Genomic DNA, 22,908 nt, shown 5'->3' on the forward strand with positions numbered 1-22,908 from the left:
CCCCACAGGTGCCACTGTTCCTACTTTTCTGACCCATCTTACCCTTTTCTTCCTCTTTCTCATTACTCTCCAATCACACTGGCCTTCTTCATATTCTTTTAACATAGAGAATCCATAACCACTTTCAAAACTTACTAATGGTTCCACATGCCTGGAACCCAGGCTGGTCCTTCCTTTTTGTTCAGATGTCAGTTTCAATGCTTTGCCTCTAAGAAAGAGGACCTTCCTTGGCCACCCAATCTTTATCCACTAACATCTGATCCTATTTTACATATATGCAAATCAGAAACTGCTTCTATCTAACACACTTTTTTGTATGTTTGGTGCTTCCCCCGCTAAAATGTTTGCTCCATGAGAGCAACAGGCTTGCATGTTTTGTGTACTGTGATATGCCTAGCATGCTCAGAGTGCTGACGAGCACACAGTAGGTATTCAAAACGTGAACACAGAAATGAAAGATTTTATCAATTGTTATTAAAAGCCAGTATAAAAAAAAATGTTATTTCAGAAAGTCTACTAACACCAAAGAATATGTCTTGATTCAAAAAACCCTAAAAGAAAAATATTAATAACTAGAAAATATCCAAGGATTAGAAAAATTTTGTTAGTAATAAGTATAGCTTTTGCTATTCCCTTAAGTTGTCTGTCCCTTAGGAATGCTTAATATTTTAACATAGAACATCTATAGATCTAAACTCGAGAAAACTTTAGTACAAGCAAAAAAGATATTTAAGCCTCCACTTGCTTGCATAAATATGCAAATCTTAAGTCATTTCAGGTTACTTTTAAGATAATTTTTATAAGAATGATGATGTACAGGAGCTCTTTAAATACACTTTCTTTCTACTATGACTTTAAAAAAACTACCTTTTAGTCATTCCCTAGCCATTCTCTGTGTAACTTTATACTTAAACTACAGCTAAGTATTAATTGCTTATCTAGCATATTTTCCCAACAAGCAGAGGCATATTTCCAAAACAAGCAGTGGTATTTTTCTGGATTACATATAAAGAGGGCTTAGAGGGAAACTGTGATCATGCAAGTACGTGATACTGTTTTGTTATTCAAATCATTTAGGGTTCCCTATGGACTTCAACAATAAATTCAGTCCCTTCAACCAAACTTTGTACACACTTCCAATGCTGTCACCAAAATTTCTACACCCAATGGAAGCTGTTGACTTTATGGTATCCTTTACCTGTTCTGAAATCTATAGCATCTACAATGAAGTCAGACACATGTAAATTTTCTAAACCAACCAAACAAATCATCGATTTATCTCAGTGAATGGCCTCTTTTCCAAGATGCAAAGGAAGTTTCATGACTTGAAGCTCCAGAAAAGACAGATAAAACATTAAAAAATGTTTTCCAATGTGAAAATATCAACTAAACTAAACTCTCCCAAGCTCAAAAATGTTGATTATCAAAGGTCACCTATAGAACGTTAAATTGGCTGATTATGGGCTGGCTTCATCTAAAATTGGAAACCCTAGGAAAGCTGGTAAGTCCATTTTTACCAGTTCGACATTCTTTCCTCCAGTTCCTTCAGGAGATCCCGGTTGAGCTCGTACAGTTGAGGCAAGTAGTACAGGATCTGATTTAGGGTCCGGTCCTCAATCACTGGTTTCCCAAGTTGTCTGGAAGCATGGGCTACAGCATCCCGGAAATCCTATTACAGTTCACAGGAGAAAAACAATATAATACACATATAACCTGATAAAAAAAACTTTTTCCCCTAGTCACTGTATACCCTAAAACAACATAAATTGCAAAACTGTGTTCCCCTTGTAGAATTAAAAGTTGAAAAGTACCACTTCCTTCTATCCCACTTACTTAGGCAGAAAACAATTTTTTTTAAATACAAAGTGACTGGGATAGATATTACTGCTCTTAAATCTTTTTGTTTGATCTCCAAATTTAGCAATTATACTAAATGCCGGTCTAGAAATTGTATTGCAACTCTAAGTAGTCTAAACTTATTCCAATACTGCAATATGAGCATAATCTATTTATTTTAAAAGCCTCCAGGAAATCTTAACTAATTTTATTCTGGAGGAATCCCTTTGTCTATTTTCAGTAATCATTTCCCAACAACTGGAACGTTGTAGGTGAGGCCCATGGAAGGTGGCGCACTTGCTAATCAGAGAAGGCGGGGTCCAAGCCCTCGCTCCTAGCTGACTGTGCTTCCTTGAGCTAGTCTCACTTTCCAAATCTTTTTCATTATTAAAAATAGAGCCAAATAACAGTGTATTTCCTCTGTACCAAATTTATTTCCAACTGTAAGAGAACATTTACTTGGTAAATTATAGAGGTGGAAGAAGTAATTTAAAAGATGGCTTAGGAAACAAGTTACAGAGGTAAAGGAAGGGCCCTTGGAGCTTGGGAGTGAGAAAGCTAATGGTGAGGTGGGGCCAGGAGGAAAGGCGTGGGCTCCCAGGGCTCCCAGGAGGGAGAGCCAGAAAGGTTTCATTTTTCATTTGTTGGTTAAAAAAAAAATTAAACTGTCCAGAACAGTATATAAAAGGGAAATCTAAGTATGGTTGAGGCAGAAAAAATAAAGTTTCTGAAGAAAACCAGTGACAGTCTCTTAACAATTAATGTCATGTTCTTTCTAGGTTGCTTTTGTTTGTTTGTTTTTCAGGGAGGCAAGGACAATATGCCCAGCTACAAAGTGCTTATCTGCAGATCCCTGTCCAGCTAGAGATGGCCACGTGACCCAGCTCATTCCAGCTACTGAGATACAGATGAAATTTTCTGAGAGCTGTCTCAGGAAAATCTTTTTTTTTCACCTTCTAAATTCTGTCATAGTTAAGATGATAATTTGTTAAATTGAGGAATACTTCATCTAGGTATAAACTGTATATTATCTAGCAGATAACTTTTAGAATTTGGAGTCTGGCATTATTGTGACTGTTGTTTAGTTTCAGTATATATACAGTTTACATCCAAATGAAGGTTATTATTTTTCTTTGAAAGATTTTTTTTGGGGGAGTTCACAAATTACTAGATAATAGTAAGCTATTTTCTGGTGTTGCTCATTAATGTACCATATTTATTTATTTGTTCTTTTTACCTTTTGACCCCTTTTAGCCATTTCTCCCTCTAATCCGTTAAATTGGTCATTAAACTTTAATTAGATATTGCACCTAAAGCTTTTTACACTGTGTTTGGTATACAGAAGTTTGGTATACAGAATCAACAAAACATTTTAACTCTAGACATGCAACTCTCACCTCCCTCTATTCAACCTCCCCATTAATTCACCAAGATTTACACTTTTTACCAAAAAAAAAAAAAAGAAAAGAAAAGAAAAAAGAAAAAAATTATCTTCACATATTCTTTTTCATCAATTTTTCCCCAGAAGACTATTTATACCCTGTTTTAAGACACGTCCACCCCACCCTACCGTACCATTTCGAGGACTTGGAAAGGGTGGGGTAAGAGACTACAACCAGCCTAGATCTCACTATCCCAGGAGGGTAGGCCTCAAGATATAAGTAAAATATAGCGCAATCTGTTTCTTAATCTTGAGGACTCAGAAACAATTACGGTTCCTGCTTAAGAAACAGTAGGTTTGATTAAAACCTTAAAGCAATGGTTGAGTAAAACAGACTCTCCACCAAGCTTTATCTTCCTTTACCTTTATTTCCAAACTGCTTTCCCTTCAGCGATTCACTGGGCCAATCAATAAACCAAAAAAGATACAGATTTCTCCCCAGCCCTTCAACACCTGCCCCCAACATACAGACACTAGCCCTAAGTATTTCTTATGCTTCTTGTAGGACAAAAGCCTCATATGTAATTTAAAAATACATGAAAGGGCTCCTTTCCTAAGGTGTGGCTATTTTAGACAAGTCAAGTCCTCTTTTGCTCAACAAATGTTTAAAAAACTCTTAACTTCTACTATAGTACCTGAGACTAACTTTATCTGCCCAATGATCACATTAACCCAAAGGAGCCATCCACTTAAAATAACGAAAGAATGATTTTTTACAACTAATTACTGTATTATAAAATAAGAATTCGTAAGTTGTATAAACTCCAATCCAGAAAACGACACAAAACATCTCCAGAAACGAAATGGATATAAGCCAAATTCCACCTCCCAACAGCTTGCTTCTATCAGTACTCACATTTACTGAGAGAAAACAGGGCTACTTAACACTTTTGAAAGTCATTAGATTTCCATCATGCAGAACAATAGAATATGCAGAACCGTAAACATATTCAAAGCACAACAGTTGAACATCTTCTACAGTATTTTTTTTTTAACCAGTGCAGCGATTAATATAATTGAGACACCGGTTCCTTGTTCAACAAAACAATAAGCACTGGCCTTTTTTCTGGTAGAATATGTTTGTCCCTTGGCAGCAGGGTGACTTTTATTTTCCAGTTGGAAGGTATTTCCTCCGTCACGACAGTGACAGTAGACATTAGCTGCTAAGTAGCTGAAGGGCCCCGTTTGACACAGCTTTTGCCAGACTCTGCATTCCACACGTCTGCCACCATTGCCAAAAAGGAAACGTGTTTATTTAAGAAACATTCAACAGAGACCAGTCAAGTCCACACTGGGCTGACCTGACCGGCGAGATGGATGTCTCTAATTGCAGGCCCCTGTCGCATTACCAGGCCACACTTTGTTTTTTTTCCAGTACTATAGTGGATGGCGTAGGCAGCTCTGGATGAACTAATGGTCCATGATATCTTTCTTTAAAATTTATGAGTAGCATGTAAGAACAAAAATTTAATAATTAAAAGAGCAAAAAAAGGGCATTTAATTGCAACTATAGGGATTTAGAGAATTTATATCCAGCTATCTATTAGAAATTATCCCTAAGACACAGAAAGTTACATATTCTAAGCAAGTACTACCAGGGCAATCGCTGGCCTACGTGGTGCCTTTTTAAAAATGGAAAAGGGCACCCCTCACTCCAGGCCAACCCAACTCACACCAAAGGCCCTACTCGCAACTCACAGCCTTCATAACTACACACTGCAGCCCTGGCACCAATCTCATTCCCTTACTTCTTGGGCCACCATCCCCTAAGAGCAATGTGCTATGGTCCCTGTGCCAGATGTTCACACAAGAATGACACACAGAATTTTTAACTTCTCAGCTCTTCATGAACCTCAGCCATTTCTAGAACTGGTGCCACTGAAAGGGGAAACATCTTTTCTTTTTTAATAAAAAGGATGATTGCAACATGTGTCTAGTTATTTTTCTAAATGCTAACATCCAGGATAATTTGGGAAAGTGTGATGACACAAGAGCCAGAAGTTAAGCTATTCTGGGGCAGAAGAATCTAAATTCATCAACACTCCCTTGACTAAATCAGTGAGGATGCAAGACCACAGGACTGGCACATCAAAAATTAGATCCAGAATATACTTTTTCACACTGACAAGTCTGCATAATTAAAATAAAAGGGGTGATGGGAGTTAAGAGTGTGAAACTGTTAGGTGACAAGAGTTTACTGATGTCAACTACATAACTTCAGTCTATTCTTCTAACACAAAACCCACCAAACCACCCACACTCTAGTTTCTGGGTATAACAACCAAATGCTTGTTCAATTTGGAATTTTTAGAAATAGAAACGGGCTTCTGAATTATAAAGCATATCATAATGTTTTTCTTAATAATTCCCAGAAAACCTACAAATTAGAACCAGATCAACTTTAAAAACTCAACTCCTTTGAGGTATGAACACATTAGCTTTACCAGCTCTGAATACTTGGCTAAGAACTAATAAAAAATCAATGCAAATAAAATCAAGCATGCACATCTAAGGCAATGACACACCAAACAGATGGCCTTGTTCCTTGGGTCTGGCTTTGTATCTCCAGGGTCTAAGAGAAGTAGTGACTTAATTACCAGCTGTCCTGACTGGGCTTCCTGACCTTAGGGCATTACTTAACCACTGCTAGGATACAATGAATTACAAAGACCCAATGGACATATGGACAGACAGAGAGCTCTGCAGGGCTCCCTGACTTCATGAAGGGCATTAAAAATCACTTCATATTAAGCAAAAGCAAAGCAGCTGCTAAGGTCAAAGAGCTTTGATAAATATGCAGAAATAAGTGTGAAACTATGCAGTAAAAGTAGAGGGAGAAAGTCCCCATATTAACAATTTGACTTTGTTTTAAAATAAAAGTATTTGCCCAATGAAAGTATTTTTACCCCTCTTTATGCTCAGACCTAGTGATATTGTGCATTATCATCAATGCAAAACTGTAAAAAACATGATTGAAACCAATCCTTTATCTCAGGTCTCCAACTCCCTTAATAACATTAACAAGCAATCATCATAATATAGCCTAAATGACCAAAATATCTACCTTCAGTCTCATCTTTAAAAGATGAAATACTAGAGTTTCTCTTGTTTCCTGGGTCCATGGAAAGAATTCTGAAAACGAGCTACTATACTGAAAGACATACTATACCCTATCCAGCAATGATAGAGATTGCAGGAAATAATGTTTAATCAAATTCTGAACAATCCACTAAGTACAAGAGCTGAGAGATCAGAGTTAAAAGTCTGGCTTTGCCATTTAGTAGTGGATTACTTTTGGCAGTCAGCTTACTTTCTTCATTTAAAAAGTAAAAAATAACTCCTATTTGGATAGGGTTGTTAGAAGAATTAAAATAGATAATTTATAAAACATAATTAGCATGATGAAAAACCACATAGAGAGTACTCAATAGAAGGCCATTTGTTTAATGAAAGGAGATTTGGTTAATTTAAATGAACACATAAACATCATTAAAGATCTACAAGTTCCTGGAAGCTAAAGTGAAGGAAATGCCAAACCAAGGTGGGGAAGACAAACATCTCAGCAGCAAGACAAAGGTGCTCTTAACAATGACCATCATTCAGTGAAGGACAGTCCTCACACAAAGGAAGCTGCTCAGAAGTGAAGGTTTGGAGGCCATGTCAGTAGACACTTAAGGAGGATTCTTTACAACTAAAGAATAAACGATAATTAAATGGTTCTCAAGACTAAAAACAGGGTGTATTCAGTAGAACAGGGTGATTTGAAGATGGGAAAAGCTAGAGGCTTCTGTAAGGAAGCCTTCTATTATTCTTTTTATAATGCTTTCTTAAAAAAAGAAAGATAGATTCTATTTACTAATAATACACATCTGGATGTCTAAGAAGCTTTGTCTCTAACTCTATGGATTTATTGAGAGCCTCTCAAATTTTCAAGGTAACGTATCTCCCAACCTAAAGAAATTAGTGTAATGATACTTCATCACTACTACCACTTAACTATTACTTAACCAATCCATCTTTGTCCAAAAGACCTCAAAGCTTCTGATCATTCCCTTTAAAATGATTTTTTAAAATCATGCTATTTGGACATTTATGAAATAAATTTATAGAGATATTTAGTAAATCAGTCTCCCACCGGAGAGCAAATAAGATAACAAAACCAAAGCCAAAAAACACACTATCATTTGTACTGAATTATATTGGATGTCTAAGGTGTTCTGTCTTTAAAATGTGCATTTATAATATAATAGCAACCTCTAGATTGGACATCTGCCACAAAAAGGAAAAACAAATACAAATATAGTTTTATCAAACCAAGTATTATTCATCAGTTTTCTATCATTCTTTCAACATATTAATTTACTGGGGTAATGATAAACAAAACAGATAAAAATCTCTGCCTTCATAGAGCTTACTTTCTACTGGAGAAAGAAACCCAGTAGAGCCCTGGCCAGGCAGCTCAGTTAGAAAGTAGTCCCGATATGCCAAGGATGCAGGTTCAATTCCCAGTCAGGGCACATACAAGAATCAACCAATACATGCATAAATAACTGGAACAACAAATCTATGTCTGTCTGTCTGTCTCTCTCTCAAGATCAACTAAAAAAAATACACCACCTAGTAGATTATATTCTATGAACACAGTCTATTTTCACTCATTTGATTAAAAGCTTACTTAATAACATCAAAAGTAAATAGTATGGATTTAAGTTTATATAAATAAGTTCTGAATAACAGAGTACTTTATATTCAAGGCCCTCTACTTAGCCTGTAGCTAAAAGTAACTGAGTGTTTTCTATTTATTTTGCAGGATCTTATTTAATCATCACACAGACCTATTTAATTACTATTCCCATTTTCCAGAAGAAAAAACCAGGGCTTGACTAATTTGTCTAAGAGCACACAGTGGCAGAGGCAGAATTCTTAACCACTAACCAATTAGTCACATTCGTTCACTCAACAAACACTTACCAGAGGCCTTCAAGTGAAAAACAATGGTAGGTGTGAAAAATATATGATCCCCACCCTCACCTAGTAGAGGAGACTGGCAATAAACAAATACACAAATGATATTAACTGCCTAAAAGAAAACAAAGAGAGTTAAAGAGAAAAGGTGGTCAAAGAAGAACTTTTCTGTCCTACCCAGACTGGAAGGATAAAGAAAGAACTAATTATGATCAAAATGAAGGAAGAACAAACATTCTAGGAAACAGCATTAGCAAAATCTCGGAGCAGGAAAAACCTTAAGCGATAAACTAAAAACTGAAGGGAGGCAGTATGGCCAGAATATGGCCAAAGAGTAAGAGAATGCCACGTCCTTACAGTGTCTCATCTTATTACCAGAGACAAATCACACAGCACCTTATAGGCTGGGCCATAATTTACTCTCCAAATCAGATCATTTTTGACAGTGAAAAGTTCTATTAATAATATTATGCCAAGACAATAACCAGGACTGTCAAAAGCAGACAAGGACATGTGGTTGTCCTACTTACAGGTGTTGGTAAGTAGCTGGGACTTAATTTTTAACGCAATGGGAATAACTTAAAGGATTTTAAGCAGGGGAGTGACAAGCTCTAATATCTCTTTTAAGAAAATCACTTAAAATTTTATTTAAAAAAATCATCTAAGGAACAGATTAGAAGGGAGGCAAGAATGGAAATAGGAAGCCCAGTTAGGAAACTGGTATGGCTGTTGAGTAAGAGATGGTAAGTTGGTGACAATAAAGAGGAAGCACAATCAGTGGACTTGCTATGGGTTGGCTGGAGAAGTGAGTGAGGTGGAGATATGAAGAACAAGTTCTGGTTTTCCGGCTTTTGCAGCTGTATGGATGGCACTTTTGAAAAGGGAAAGACTGACTTTTAGGAATCTCCTTTCTCTTTGGACTAATCAGGGTATTGATTTAGAGATAATATGCACATTTGACCTCTTTAAAAAGAAATCCAGGTCAAAGTCCCAGAGCTCATGGTACACACTGCAGAGTATATACCACATAAAACATTAATTGCAAAGTCTTACCACTGCCTTTGCAGGTGTAGTTTTTGTCCCCCCCCCCCCCCCCGGCCCAAACATCAGGTAGATGAATCAAAGCCCTCAACTGAATACACTGGCTCTTAAAATCTTAAGTATATTTTAAATTGTGTGACCTCCACCCAAATCTATGTGTCCTCTAAATGTAATAACTTAAAGGATGAGAGTTATTAGTTTAGATTTTAAATTTTTTTCTATAAGCTATTTCACCTAGTTATTTACCAAATTTTAAACAAAGAAGCGTTAGTAAGCACAGTGATATATTAAACATTTTTAGATATGACTCCATATTGGACAATGCATATATTGAACATTTCTGTCATCAAATGAAGATCTATTAATGCAATTCTAGTCTCTAATATGGAAAACTATTCACAGTAAATTATGTATAATTCAAACAATAGCTTCTTCCAAGCCACTGGAATAGCTGGTTGATTTCCAAAAAATACCAAATGTATTATCTAAAGCATGTTATTCACATATTTTAAATCAGGTATATTCTATTCTAAAACCGAAGTTAATTCATTTAGATGAAATCAGACAGCAGTACTCAGGATTAAAGGGTCCTTGTGCTACCTTCCTGGAGTACTTTTGGTAGAGTAAATATGAGCTTTAATAGCATGGTGGGGATATTAAAATGAAGAAAGATACTCTTGGATTCACCCACATTATCCTGGTAACAAGTCCCTCCTAGTAATGGCTCACACCTGGTTAATGCCTTGTTGTGAAGACACTCATTAGAGTTGGGTTTTGCTGAGTTAACATTTGCACACACCAGACAGAATGTTAACGTGAGGTCGAGGTCGGCAGATAATCTATTCTCACCCTGACATTAAAGGATTAGGAGGTTTTGAAAACATACAAGTTGGGGGGGGGGGGCATGGATGATTCATTCTGTTCAACATCAGCTGGGAAGAGCCTAAGGCCATCTAGGGAAATCAGTCTGATTATCCATTTTTTTTATAGGGCTTATGATTTGTTCCAAAAATATAGAGGTAAGAACAGAACATATATTTTTAAATAACCAAATAAACTGGTAAAGCTTTTAATTGCTTCCCTGCCTACTAGAATCAGAACTTCATTAAAATGAAATTTTAGTACGGGGGGGAAAAGGCACTAGAAAAAGTGAAAAGTTAACTGTGTGGTAATAGAATGAATGCTTCCCATTCACTGATTTTCTTAAAAGGAAAGATGGAGAAGAGGGTGATGGAAAGGCAATTTGAGAATCTACCGTACACTGTGTGCAATACTAGGCTCTTTACATGACTTATTTCACTGATTCCTCACAATCTGAGAGGTGGGTATTTTTATCCCCATTTTACAAATGAGGAAGGTAGACAGAAATGGTTAAACTACTTGCTAAAATTCGCATAGCTGGTAAGAAACAGAATCTACCAAGCCAACACTTCTCAAAGATTGGTCCACAAGTGCTATTTGTTTGCAAAGATATTAGCCAGAAAGTGAGAATAAGGAATCGAAAACTTTTATATCAATTTGACATGGCCATGACATTTTTAATGTATTTTACAAAAGTTTTGGTCCACCACAGATAGGAAATTTTAAAATTCAGTCCCTCACCGCAACAGGTGAGAAGCACTACACAGACTCTAAGCACTATGAGGGCAGGGCCTCTGTGGTTCACAGTAAAATCCTCAACAACTGTTCCAAGCAAGATTAGCTGAAAGATTGCACTGAAGTTCAAACTCAAGTCTTTCTGACTCCATAGCACTTTTTGCCTCTATTAACAATAGAGTTTACCAATTAACTTATAGATGCTTAAAATTTCCTTGGAGAGGTCCTATTTAAACGTGTCTATCAGAAAATACATCAAATGGGTACAATTTGTTCATCCTAGAGACGTATTCTGAGTTTCTCAGAAAATAGCAGTTTAGCTTTTTCTTTTCCGCCATAATTGCTTATACAAGAGAGAGGTTCAGGGCACAGCAAATGTACATGAAATTGACTTTGAAAAGCCATTTATTTACCAAGCTTATTGTTATTTATTTGAAATGACAATATGCTTGAAACTCGACCAACATGTCTGGGTGACCAAATACTGTTATAATTTCTTTAATGAATTACAAAAGAAAAACTTACCAGTATAGCTAAGAGTTCTGTGAGAAACTTTCCACAGGGAAATAGTTTCACAAAACAAATTAGTATTGTTAAGAATTATTTTAGAAAATGTTTCCAGAGCTAGAAATTTTTCACACAGGAATTAGGCCTCCAGGTTTCTGTTGTACCAAGCATAGAGCACAAGAAAATCATTTGGTGAATGTGAATCACCCTTAAGAGAAACCTACTTTTCATGTTCCTGTGTGCCTATTAAAGGGAACACTGAAAATAATGATACTTTTTGCAGAGACATAAATGGACGTCTAGTTCATGAGCTTACCATTTCTCAGCAATTAAGTTTACAATGATGTTAATAATTACAACATCTAAGTAAAATTTCACTTCAATTTATTTTTTCACTGTTTCCTCTACCTTATCCCTTTCTTCTGCTCAGTTTTAATACCTTGCCAAGATACAATTGGAATAAAGTAATACTGAAAGCACTTTTGCTGCCAATGCATAATGAAACTTGTAAAAACTTGCAGGTAAAAAGGAGTGCATTAGAAAAATGAATATGTAGCCAGATACATATCATAATTGTTTCCCAACAGGTTCGTTCAAGTTGACAATTATAAAAACTGAAAATAGAACTGTAAAAAGTTGGTTGTAAAAATGTCTATTTTAAGTCTCTTTCTATGAGCTTATTCAGATAGAAGAACAGAATTGAACACTGATCGTGACATTCTTTACACACTGCTAGTACAAAATTCTACTAAGAGCAAATGTGCAAGAAGAAATACTGTCACTTTAAAAACTCTTTATTATGAAGGCAGAAAGTTTGAAGACTTTGGAGATACAGATATAAAGGCTCTCTATTTTTCAGAAATCATTTGGGTATACCACACACATATATGAGATACATACATTTTAAAAAACTTCTATAGTCACATATTTGTGTGAATTTAAAAATATAACCATATATTAGAAAGCACATATATGTGTATATATATATATAAATTTAAGTACATTTAAGTTATGTTGAAAGTTTTGGTGGCTAGGAAAAGATGTAAAAGAGGATAATCTTAGACTTCAAGAAAATATTAGCAGATACTTACAATATGCAAAAGCTTTAACACATCCACAAACCTGTAAAAAACAGCAATGAAAGAAATGTTGTAAATGAGTCAATGGGGAAACAAATAGTCTTCTGAATTATAAACTAGATACCTACACTTTCTCTGAGCTCATGATCTCCTTGGCAATATGATGGACTTTACTTTTTATTCCGGTGTCTTCATCCTGTGGATAAGAGTGCATAAGAAAGCATGAATTCATAAAAAGACACTGAAGATCAGCTTTGAGCGAGTCAGATGTAAATTTCGCTCTGATACTTACAAGTTTCCTATTAGAACACATTTCACACGATATAACATCTCAAATGACAAACGTTGAGAATTAGATGCAGTTACTAAGCCGTGATATAGGAGAAGCGGACAGAAATCGGTAGTCCTCTGCCATCACCAGCACTGGATTGATGCACTTCCCCAAGAAGCCCCAGAGCCTGGGGGCGGCACAGCCATCGGCGGTTCGAAACAGAAATGACCCCTACAGATATCACAGGAACTTTCTTCTTGGGGTGCACACAAGTAATGGGAGATTAGTGAATACCCAGCAGGAATGTGTAAGAGCACTTTACCTTAAGTAACGTCAGGAAGGCAAACACCTTAAGTGCAGTCTGAAAAGGGCTCCTTTTCGCCGTCTACACCAAACACTTGCCAACATTTCAGCCACAGGCTCTCTTCAATTTACCTAAAATCCCTTTTAGAAATATGCTCTCTTAAGTCTGTTTTATTCTAAAGAGCTGAAATGATGCACCTGAAACCTGTATAATTTTGTTAATCCGTGTCACCGCAATAAATTCAATAAAAAGGAAAAAAAATAAAGAGCTGAAATGAAATTCTTTAAATATGTACTGCTTTGTGTGTCAAATACTCTAGCAGGAAGAACAAATGTTCACTTCTGAGGGTGGGGGATGATTAGGAAGGAGGTCTAAATATTTAGGGATTTAGAGGTATGTTTTCATTTAAGAACGAACAGAGCTGGCTTTGACTCCTGGCCATTAGAGAAAAGGAAGAGTTTCTCTCCATTTTTATTCTGCTGAAAGGTCTACGTACTGCAGTTCCACAGTGAAGGGCAAAAGAGAGTAAACAAGGAACAAGCAACGGTAACATTTTTGATATTACACCTAAGGTGAAAATTATGACTCTGGTCATTAAAAGGAAAGGTGCTGGTCCTTCTGTTGAAGAAATGCCAGATCTGGTTTTAGGAGGAGAAGCCTCTTTGCATACATGCCAGATACTGGCAATACCAGGACCCAGTTAATTTTGTGTTGCAATAAGGACAGCCCAGTAGTCAGTCACTAACAAAATGACACAGAAAAAAATACAACAGTAGTGACTTCTCATTATTTAAAAAACATAATAATGGTAGTGAAGTGGTTTTCTTGTCCAAATTGAAATTATGGATCATCCTAGCACATATGTTTACCTGAGAGCATCACTGTGATGGCTCAAAGGACTATCTTAGTTCCTCATTTGGAAAAAAAAGTTGTTTTTACCTGCTTCTAGAATTTCAGTGTCAGAACCAAGATATAAAAATAGATGAACTTTAACAGTGAATGAAGTTCTTCCAAAAATAACATTTTAGTGATTTATTAAAGATGTTCTGTACATATGTTAAAACCCTTTTATAAACTTCTTTAACGCACTGGTGACATTCAAATGAATAAACACAAAGAGCGTCCAAGGTTTTATGGCATGTTAAAATTTAGATTTTTTAAATTGCAATCACTTATATTATCATAAGAAGTCAGCCAGTTATGGTAAATATAAGGTATTCTTTATATTTTTATTCATTTACCCTCACCCGAGAATGTTTATTGATTTTTTTAAGGGGGGGGGGAGAGACTTCGATCAGTCGCCTCCCATACACGCGGCAACCTGAGATGGAACCCGCAACTTTGACTACGCTCCAACCAACTGAGCCTCAGGGTAGACCTTTATTTTTAGATTCAGTTTTTACTACATTGAAAACCAATGGATCATAAATGGTAGGTGAAGTCACAGAAGTGAATGAGATCAAACATACGGAATATATAAAGTGAGAACTGAACCACAATCAGAATCCCAAAGAAGGCCCACTGAAAACAGGGATTTGCCAAGATTCAAAGGTGATTATTAGCTGAGTTGGGAAGAGAACACATATTTTCCAATACATAATCTAGAAATTCTTCTATTAAGTTCTGAATCTCTCTTCAGTATCTGCTGGTAATCATACCCTTAAAAATACTCACTGCTAGTCCTGGCCCATGTAGCTCAGTGGTTGGAGTGTGGGCCCTGGAACTGAAGGGTCTTGGGTTTGATTCCCAGTCAAGGGCATGTACCTGGGTTGCAGGTTCAATCCCTGGCTCCAGGCAGGCACATGTGAGAGGCAACCAACCAATGTGTCTCCCTCACACCAATGTTTCTCTCTCCCTCCCTTCCTCTTCCTCCCTTCCTGCCTTCCACTCTCCCTAAAAGTCAATGGAAAAAATATCCTTGGGTGAGGATTAATAAAAAAATAAAATTCACTGCTAAACATATACCCACATGGATCCCCCCTCCTCTCGCCAAAAGACATAACAAATACAAACATTCTGCAATATTTGGTTGAAATCTTGTGAAACAAACTGTTACATATAACATTAGGGTTTCCCTCCTCCTCCAGGAATAAGCATTCACCTTGCAGTGTGTATTTGTCCCTTCCGAGTATTCATCTCTTACTACTAAAGAATTCACAAACAATACCAAAATATCCTACTCTTTCATCAGAAATACTGTTATGCAAAACAATTCAAAGTAGTCTATAAAACCAACTACTTATTAAAAAAATCTTTAAAGAGTAAATATTAATTAAGAGTGCATAACTGTCCAGTCTAATTAACCTAGAACAGTGATTTTCAACCTTTTTCATCTCATGGCACACATAAACGAATTACTAAAATTCTGCAACACACCAAAAAATATATTTTTGTCAATCTGACCAAAAAAAAAGGAATAATTTTTAAAATAGGTGTAATTTTGACTCACTCACACCGGATGGCTATTGTTGTGTTAGATGTTGTCTTTATTTTTTTTTAATTTGACAATTTAAGGGAAAAGAGGTCAGTGCCCCTGACTAAATAGGCAGGTACTGAATGTTTTAAAAATTCTTGCCGGTGTGGCTCAGTTGGTTGGAGTGTTGTCCCATACACCAATAGGTGGTGGGTTCAATTCCCCGTCAGGGCACATACTGTATTCAGGTTTCCGGCTCAATCCCCGGTCGGAGTGCCTACCCACGTCAACCAATCAATGTTTTCCTCTCACACCGATATTTCTCTCTTCCTCCCTCCCTTTCCCTTCCTCTCTCTTAAAAATAAAAAGAAAGAAAAATTCTTGCAGCACATCAGTTGAAAATCGCTGCCCTAGAATATTCTGCTTTGCCTTGTTACTTAGCTCCCAAACTCTCTTTAAGTGGACAATTAGATAACTTCCACCTCTATCCCCATTACTGTTCCTCTTTCTAGGACAGGTTGTTGAATAATTGCAACTAACAGGTTGAATAAATGTTGCTCAACTGAGTAAGAAAGGCATAAGATACTCAACTCCATTCACTCACCTTTTATTTTACTTATTTTTTAAATATGTTTTTATTGATTTTAGAGAGGAAGGAAGGGGGGGAGAGAGAGAGACAGAGAGAGAGAGAAACATCGATGTGAGAAAGAAACATTGATCGGTTGCGTCCCATAAGCCCCCTGACTGAGGACCAAACCCACAACCTGGGTATGCGCCCTGACCAGGGATTGAACTGGCGACCTTTCAGTGCATGGGACGAAGTCCAATCAACTAAGCCACAACGGCCAGGCCATTCACTTACCATTTTTTCACACATAGCTAACATTCCTCAGGATGCAGTTGTAAGCATAGCCTGATCTTGCAGATTATTTTATCAAACATGCACTAATAACCTTGACTGCCTACACGTACACACACACACACACACACACACACACACACACACACACACACACACACACACACACACCCCACAGAGGATAACTGCTATTTTGGAAGCAATTCAATGTTTTTCTAACTATTATAATGGGTTTCTCTTTATATTATCTGTAGCTAGAAAGTTTAATATTTATGAAATACAATATCTTTTTAAAATTAAAATGTCAAAAGAAATACAGTAAAAATGAAAAAGAGAAACCTAAACCATTGAAAGAACTGAAGCCTTCACTCTGCATTCTCCATTTTAAAGGGATATAAGGTCCCTGAAAGGTCAAGAGGCAGTTTTAACAGTATCTACACAGAAACTAGGTACACTATAGATGCTGAACCATTTGTTTAGTAGAGCCACCTAAAATGTGTACCAGCTCTGTACAAAAATTTCAAGTAGGTATCCTTTATTTTTGGCATCCACCCTATATTTCCTTTCCTCTTTTTATCACTCTCCTTTTGGGACGTCTATACTCTGAACATTTTTTTTTTCTACTTCAAAACCCTGCTCTGCCAGGGCCTGGGTTAGAGAGAATTGTGCAGAGTGACCCCATAGTAATAAACATGCTATCCCCAAGCACATATCATGCTTCTGTTATAACAAGGGACAAAAACACTTTAACCTAGAAAAACAACTATGGGAGCCTGACATTTCTTATCTGTAAAATGAGTGTTAAACTTTCGACTTTAAAATCCTAAGATTTCATCATTAAGTATCTCAGATCTCAGGTGTGCTATGGCAAGTCAGTGAGATAGAGGGTGGCAGTTATCCAGAAGCAGCACTGGAGCTGTCAACTATGGAGTATGTTTTTCTTTCCTAGAAACTGAGACTATAAACATTGGGGGAAGGGGGATAGTGGGTACTGGCATGAAGACAGACATGCAGATCAATGGAAAGAAACTGAGAGAAGTATACCCTTATATTTATGGTCAATGAATTTTTGACAAAGTTGTCAAGGCAATGCAATGGAAGAAAGGACAGCTTTTTCAACAAATGGTTGAAAATTGCTGGAAGAAGTGGATATCCACAAGCAAGAAAATGAATTAGTACCCTACTTGGCACCATTTATAAAAATTAACTAAAATCTATCATAGATTTAAATGTTAAGAGCTAAAAAGGTAAAGCTTCTAGAAGAAAACATCGAAGAAAATTTTTGTGACCTCAGTTTAGACTAACAGTTCTTAGATATAATGCCAAAATCATGATCCATAAAAAAAGTTTGATAAAATTAACTTCATAAGTTTAAGACTGTTATGTTTCAAAAAAATAACATAAAGAAAATAAAAGATAAGTCACAGGTGGGGAGGAAATATTTGCAAATCATGATTCTGTACCCAGAATACATAAAAAACTTCTAATACAACTCAGTTAAAAATGGGTAAAAGATATGACTAGACATTTCACTAAAGAAGATGTAACGATAGCCAATAAGTATATGAAAAGATGTTCAACATAATTAGTCAGCAGGGAAATACAAATTAAAGCCACACTGAAATAATACTCACACCCACAGGATGGCTATAATCAAAAATCAGAAAAAAGCCACTACTGGTAAAGATGTGGAGAAACTAGACCCCTTTATACACTGCTGGTGGGAATGGCAGCCCTTACTCATATATTGTGATTTGGGGTTTTAGCTGTCTCCTGATATCACTAAAGACACAATTTATATCCCTTATCTTCCTTGCTATTCTGAGATAATTTCTAAGAGGAAGGAGTCAGGACTATCTTTACTACATTGTTCTAAAATCTGAACTTAGTAAATGACTATCATTTGATAGCACATTTAGTAGGAGAAAACAGCTCCACTGTCAGCTCCATTCATTGCTCTACAGCTAAGTCTGAAAACATTACTGATCATTAGAACCATGAGGCAGCTCTTACATGTCAGATTCCCAGGTACCTTGCAAATTCTCATTCTATAGGTCTGAGATGGGGCATGAGCGTGGGTGTGAGAAGAGGGTATTAAAGATAAATAGCCCTAACCTTCAAGTAGTGAGTGACGGGAACAAACCAAATACACAAATAACTATTTATAAGGACAACATTGAAACACGCTGACATCCTGAAGAGAAAGAGCATAATCAGGCAGCGGGGTGTAATTCAGGAAAAGATTCACAAAGAGTAAAGCATGTGATGATCTTCAGTCACTATTTAAATAAGCCATCAACTACCAGCATGCTAGATACTACAGACTCATCAAAGCCAGAAACCTGGATTCCTCTACCTTCTATGATGACAACTGAGTCAATTGTCAAGTCCTGTCACTTCATCCTTCTGAATATATCTTTAAAGCTTCATTGACCCTTTCCTCTCCCACAATATAGCCTCCTTTTTTTCTTGCCTACACTATTATAGTAACCTAAGTGGTTTCCTTGGCTCTAGATTTACCCCACTGCAATCCATTCTCTACACTGCCACCAGAATAACAGTTCTAAAATGCAAATATAATCACATTAGTTCTAAGATTGAACCATATTAACAGCTCCCTATCACCTATGGGCAACAAAGACTAACTTTTCTTTTGCCGCATCCATAAAACACATCACAATGTGTCCAATTATCTTCATTAGTCTCATTCCTATTCCTCTACACTGTGTTCTCTCAACTCCAGCCAAATTGGAACCACCACGCAACTCCATGTGTGCTCTGTCCTTACATGTCCATCCCTTTACACCTTTCCTTTCCCCTTCATCACCTCCCATTTTCCCCAAAGATTTCTGCCAGTCAGATTCCAACTCAGCCTTTATAATGGCACTCCAAAATGTAAATTCAAACATGTAAAAATGTAGGGGGTTGGATTAGATGACTAAGCCTTTAGTAATTCTAAAATTCTAGAAATCTATGTATTCTATTGTCTATTTTACCTTTTAAACTAGGAAAACTACAGAGCTAAAAAAAAGACAGTAACTATTAGAAAATGATTCAATGGATAACAATCCTTTTCAAAGTAGGCAAAGTTAAAGGCAGATAAAACAAACCAAAATTAAAAAGCTCTATACTATCTCCAACTTGTAAGAACAATGCTGATTCTGACCCAACTCAATGATGGAGAAACACACTGAAGAGAAGCCATATTTGGCATCTCAACTTCTCAGTTAATGAAAGTCCTCACTTAAATTACAATGCATTTCAAAGCACATTGCCTGTGAAATAACTCCATATCCCAGAAGTACACTGCTGTGGAAGTTGAAACATTAGCCACAAATAAATTACCTTTTCAAGGTCACAAAATAAGTCGAATTTCCAAACACAGCCTTTAATCTGAAAATCAGTTTTATATTACTATCTTTTGATAACAGCCCAGCTTTGTAAATTCTGAAATGTGTTCTCTGTATCTATGGATCTGTTTCTGTTTTGTTTGCTCATTTATTTTGTTAAATCATATGGTATTTGTCTTTCTCTGCCTGACTTATTTCACTTAGCATAATACCCTATAGGTCGATTCACGTTGTAAATAATAAGATTTCATTCTTTTACATGACAGAATAATATTCCATTCTATATATGTACCATATCTTTATCCAATTGTCTACTGATGGGCACTTGGGTTGCTTCCATATTGAAGCTATTGTAAATAACATTGCAATGAACATATCAATACGTATATCTTTTCTTAGTGCTTTGGATTTCTTCAGTATATTCCCAGAAGTGGAACTGCTGGGTCATAAAGTAGTTCTAATTTTCATTTTTTGAGGAACCTCCAAACTGTTTTCCATAGGGGCCGTATCATAATATTTTCTTACAATCCTTTGTATTTCTGTGGTGTCAGCTGTTACTTCTCTTTCACCGCTGATTTTATTTATTTGGGTCCTCTCTCCTTTTTTGTTTATAAATCTGGTTAAAGATTTATCAATCTTGTTTCATGTGTCAAAGAACCAGCTCTTGGTTTCATTGATCTTTTGTATTGTTTGTTTAGACTCTATTTCATTTATTTCAACTCTGATCTTTATTTCCTTCCTTCTACTCACTTTGGGCTTTCTTTGTTTTTTTTTCTGGTTCATTTAGGTGTAAGGTTACATTGTTTATCTGAAATTTTTCTTGTTTTGAGGTAAGCCTGTATTGCTATGAATTGCCCACTTAGGACTGCTTTTGCTGTGTCCCACAGATTTGGGGTTGTTGTGTTTTCATTTCATTTGTCTCAAAATATATTTTGATTTCTTCTTTGATCTCATTGTTAACACATTCATTGTTCAGTAATCATTATTTAGCTTCCATGTGATTGTGCCCTTTTCAGTTTCCTTCTTGTAACTGATTTCTATTTTCACACCATTGTGGTTTCAAAAAATGCTTGATATGACTTAAAGCTTCTTAATTTTATTCAGACTTATAAAGGCCTAATATGTCATCTATCTTGGAAAATGTTCCATGTACACTTGAAAAGAATGTATATTCTGCTGCTTTGGGGTGAAATGCTCAAAAATATCAATTGAATCCATCTAGTCTAATGTGTCAGGCTGTTTCCTTGTTAATTTTCTGTCTGGAAGATCTATCTATTGATGTCAATGAGGTATTAAAGTCCCCTATAATGATTACATTATTGTCAGTCTTTGCCTTTATGTCCATCAATATTTGCTTTATATATTTGGATGTTTCTATATTAACTGCATAATGGTTTACAAGAGTTACATACTCTTACTGGACTGATCCCTTTATCATTATGTAATGTCCTCCAATGTATCTTTTTTTCTTTTTTTTAATGTTTTATTGATTTCAGAGAGAGGAAGGGAGAGAAAGAGAGAGATATAGAAACACCAATGATGAGAATCAATGATCACATGCCTCCTGCACACCCCACACTGGGGATCAAGCCTGCAACCTGGGCATATGCCTGGGAATTGAGCCTCAACTCCTGGATCATAGGTCAATGCTCAACTGCTGAGCCATGCCACCCAGGCCTCCTTTGTCTCTCTTATAGTCTTTGTTTTAAAGTCAATGTTATCTAATATAAGTATTGCTGCCCCAACTTTTTTTCATTTCCATTTGCATGAAATATCTTTTTCCATCCCTTTACTTTTAGTCTATGTGTATCTTTCAATCTGTAGTGGGTTTCTTATAGGTAGCATAAGTATGGGTCTTGTTTTCTTCTTTTTTCCTCACCCAAGGATACTTTTTTCATTCCTTTTCAGAGAGAGTGGAAGGGAGAGACAGAGAGAAACATCAATGTACACTGACTGGTTGCCTGCTGCATGCATCCCAACCAGGCCCGAGGATCAAGTCTGCAACCGAGGTATGTGCCCTTGGCCCTGATGAACCAGGACACTTCAGTCCACAGTTCAACATTTTAACCACTAAGCCAAACCAGACAGTGCTGGGTCTTGTTTTCTTATCCATTCAGCCACACTATGTCTTTTTTTTTTTTTTTAAGTTTTATTTGTTTTTATTGTTATGGGTACTTTTACTGAAATGGTGACTTTCCTGTGGTTTCTGACCATCCTTAGTCTTTTGATTGAAGCATTTAATCCATTTACATTTAAAGTGATTGTTGATAGGTATGTAGTTGTTATTTTATTATTCATATTTATGTTCCCTTCCCCACCCTCTTTCTTCTTAAAGAAGTCCTTTTAACATTTCTTGTAATACTGATTTAGTGGTGATGAACTCCTCTAGCTTGTTCTTGTCTGGGAAGTTCTTTACCTTGAATTTTAACATCACTTTTTTTCATTTTGAATGATCCTTGTCAGTGATCTATAGACCAGAAACCTGGGGAGTATTAGAACAGAGTATCTCTACTTCAATTTTAATTCATACCCTTGCTGGGTAGAGTAGTCTTGGTTCTAGGTCCTTATTCTTTATCACTTTAAATATTTCGTGCCAATCCCTCTGGCCTAAAAAGTTTCTGTTGAGAAATCATCTGACAATCTTATGGGAGCTCCTTTATAAGTAACTGTCTTTCTCTTGCTACTTTTAAGAGTCTCTCTTTGTCTTTAACCTCTGCCATTTTAATTATGATATGTCTTGGTGTGTGCCTCTTTGGGTTCATCTTGATTGGGTCTCTCTGCACTTCCAGGACAAGTATGTCTATTTCCTTCACCAGGTTAGGGAAATTTTCAGTCATTAGTTTTTCAAATAGGTTCTCAATCATTTGCAAATGTTGGTATGCTTGATGTTGTCCCAGAGGTCACATAAACTGTCCACATTTTAAAAAATTCTTCTTTCTTTTTCCTGGTTTGAATGGGTGTTTTCTGCTATCTTATCTTCCAAATCACTGATTGGATCTTCTGCTTCTCCTAATCTACTGTGTCATTTCAGTTATTGTATTCTTTATTTTGGGGATTAAATGCTCAAAAATATCAATGTGGTTTCTATGTCCATTTTTATGTTTACTATCTTTTTGCTGAAGTTCTCACTAAGTTCCTTAAACATGCTTATAGCCAGTGTTTTGAACTCTGTATCTGGTAGACTGCTTGCCTCCATTTCATTTAGTTCTTTCTCTGGAGACTTCTCCTGTTCTTTCATTTGAGACA

General features: G+C 36.3%; 1 protein-coding gene across 3 annotated transcripts in view; it reads right to left on the reverse strand.

The window, feature by feature from the left end:
* Nucleotides 1–22,908, reverse strand: part of FGD6 (FYVE, RhoGEF and PH domain containing 6) — a 103,317-nt gene that overhangs the window by 37,028 nt on the left and 43,381 nt on the right. For all 3 annotated transcript variants that reach the window (XR_013998304.1, XM_081130259.1, XM_081130260.1), the window contains exons 4-6: nucleotides 12,594–12,661; nucleotides 12,478–12,508; nucleotides 1,518–1,669 (exon numbers count right to left, since the gene is read on the reverse strand). Coding sequence is in view for 2 of the 3 variants with exons in the window: in XM_081130259.1 (XP_080986385.1) it covers nucleotides 1,518–1,669; nucleotides 12,478–12,508; nucleotides 12,594–12,661 (251 nt within the window). In the remaining variant the exon portion in view is untranslated. The remainder of the gene's footprint in view (nucleotides 1–1,517; nucleotides 1,670–12,477; nucleotides 12,509–12,593; nucleotides 12,662–22,908) is intronic.

Source organism: Miniopterus schreibersii (assembly GCF_964146895.1).
Source record: "Miniopterus schreibersii genome assembly, chromosome: 2".
Classification (NCBI taxonomy): Eukaryota; Metazoa; Chordata; class Mammalia; order Chiroptera; family Miniopteridae; genus Miniopterus; species Miniopterus schreibersii.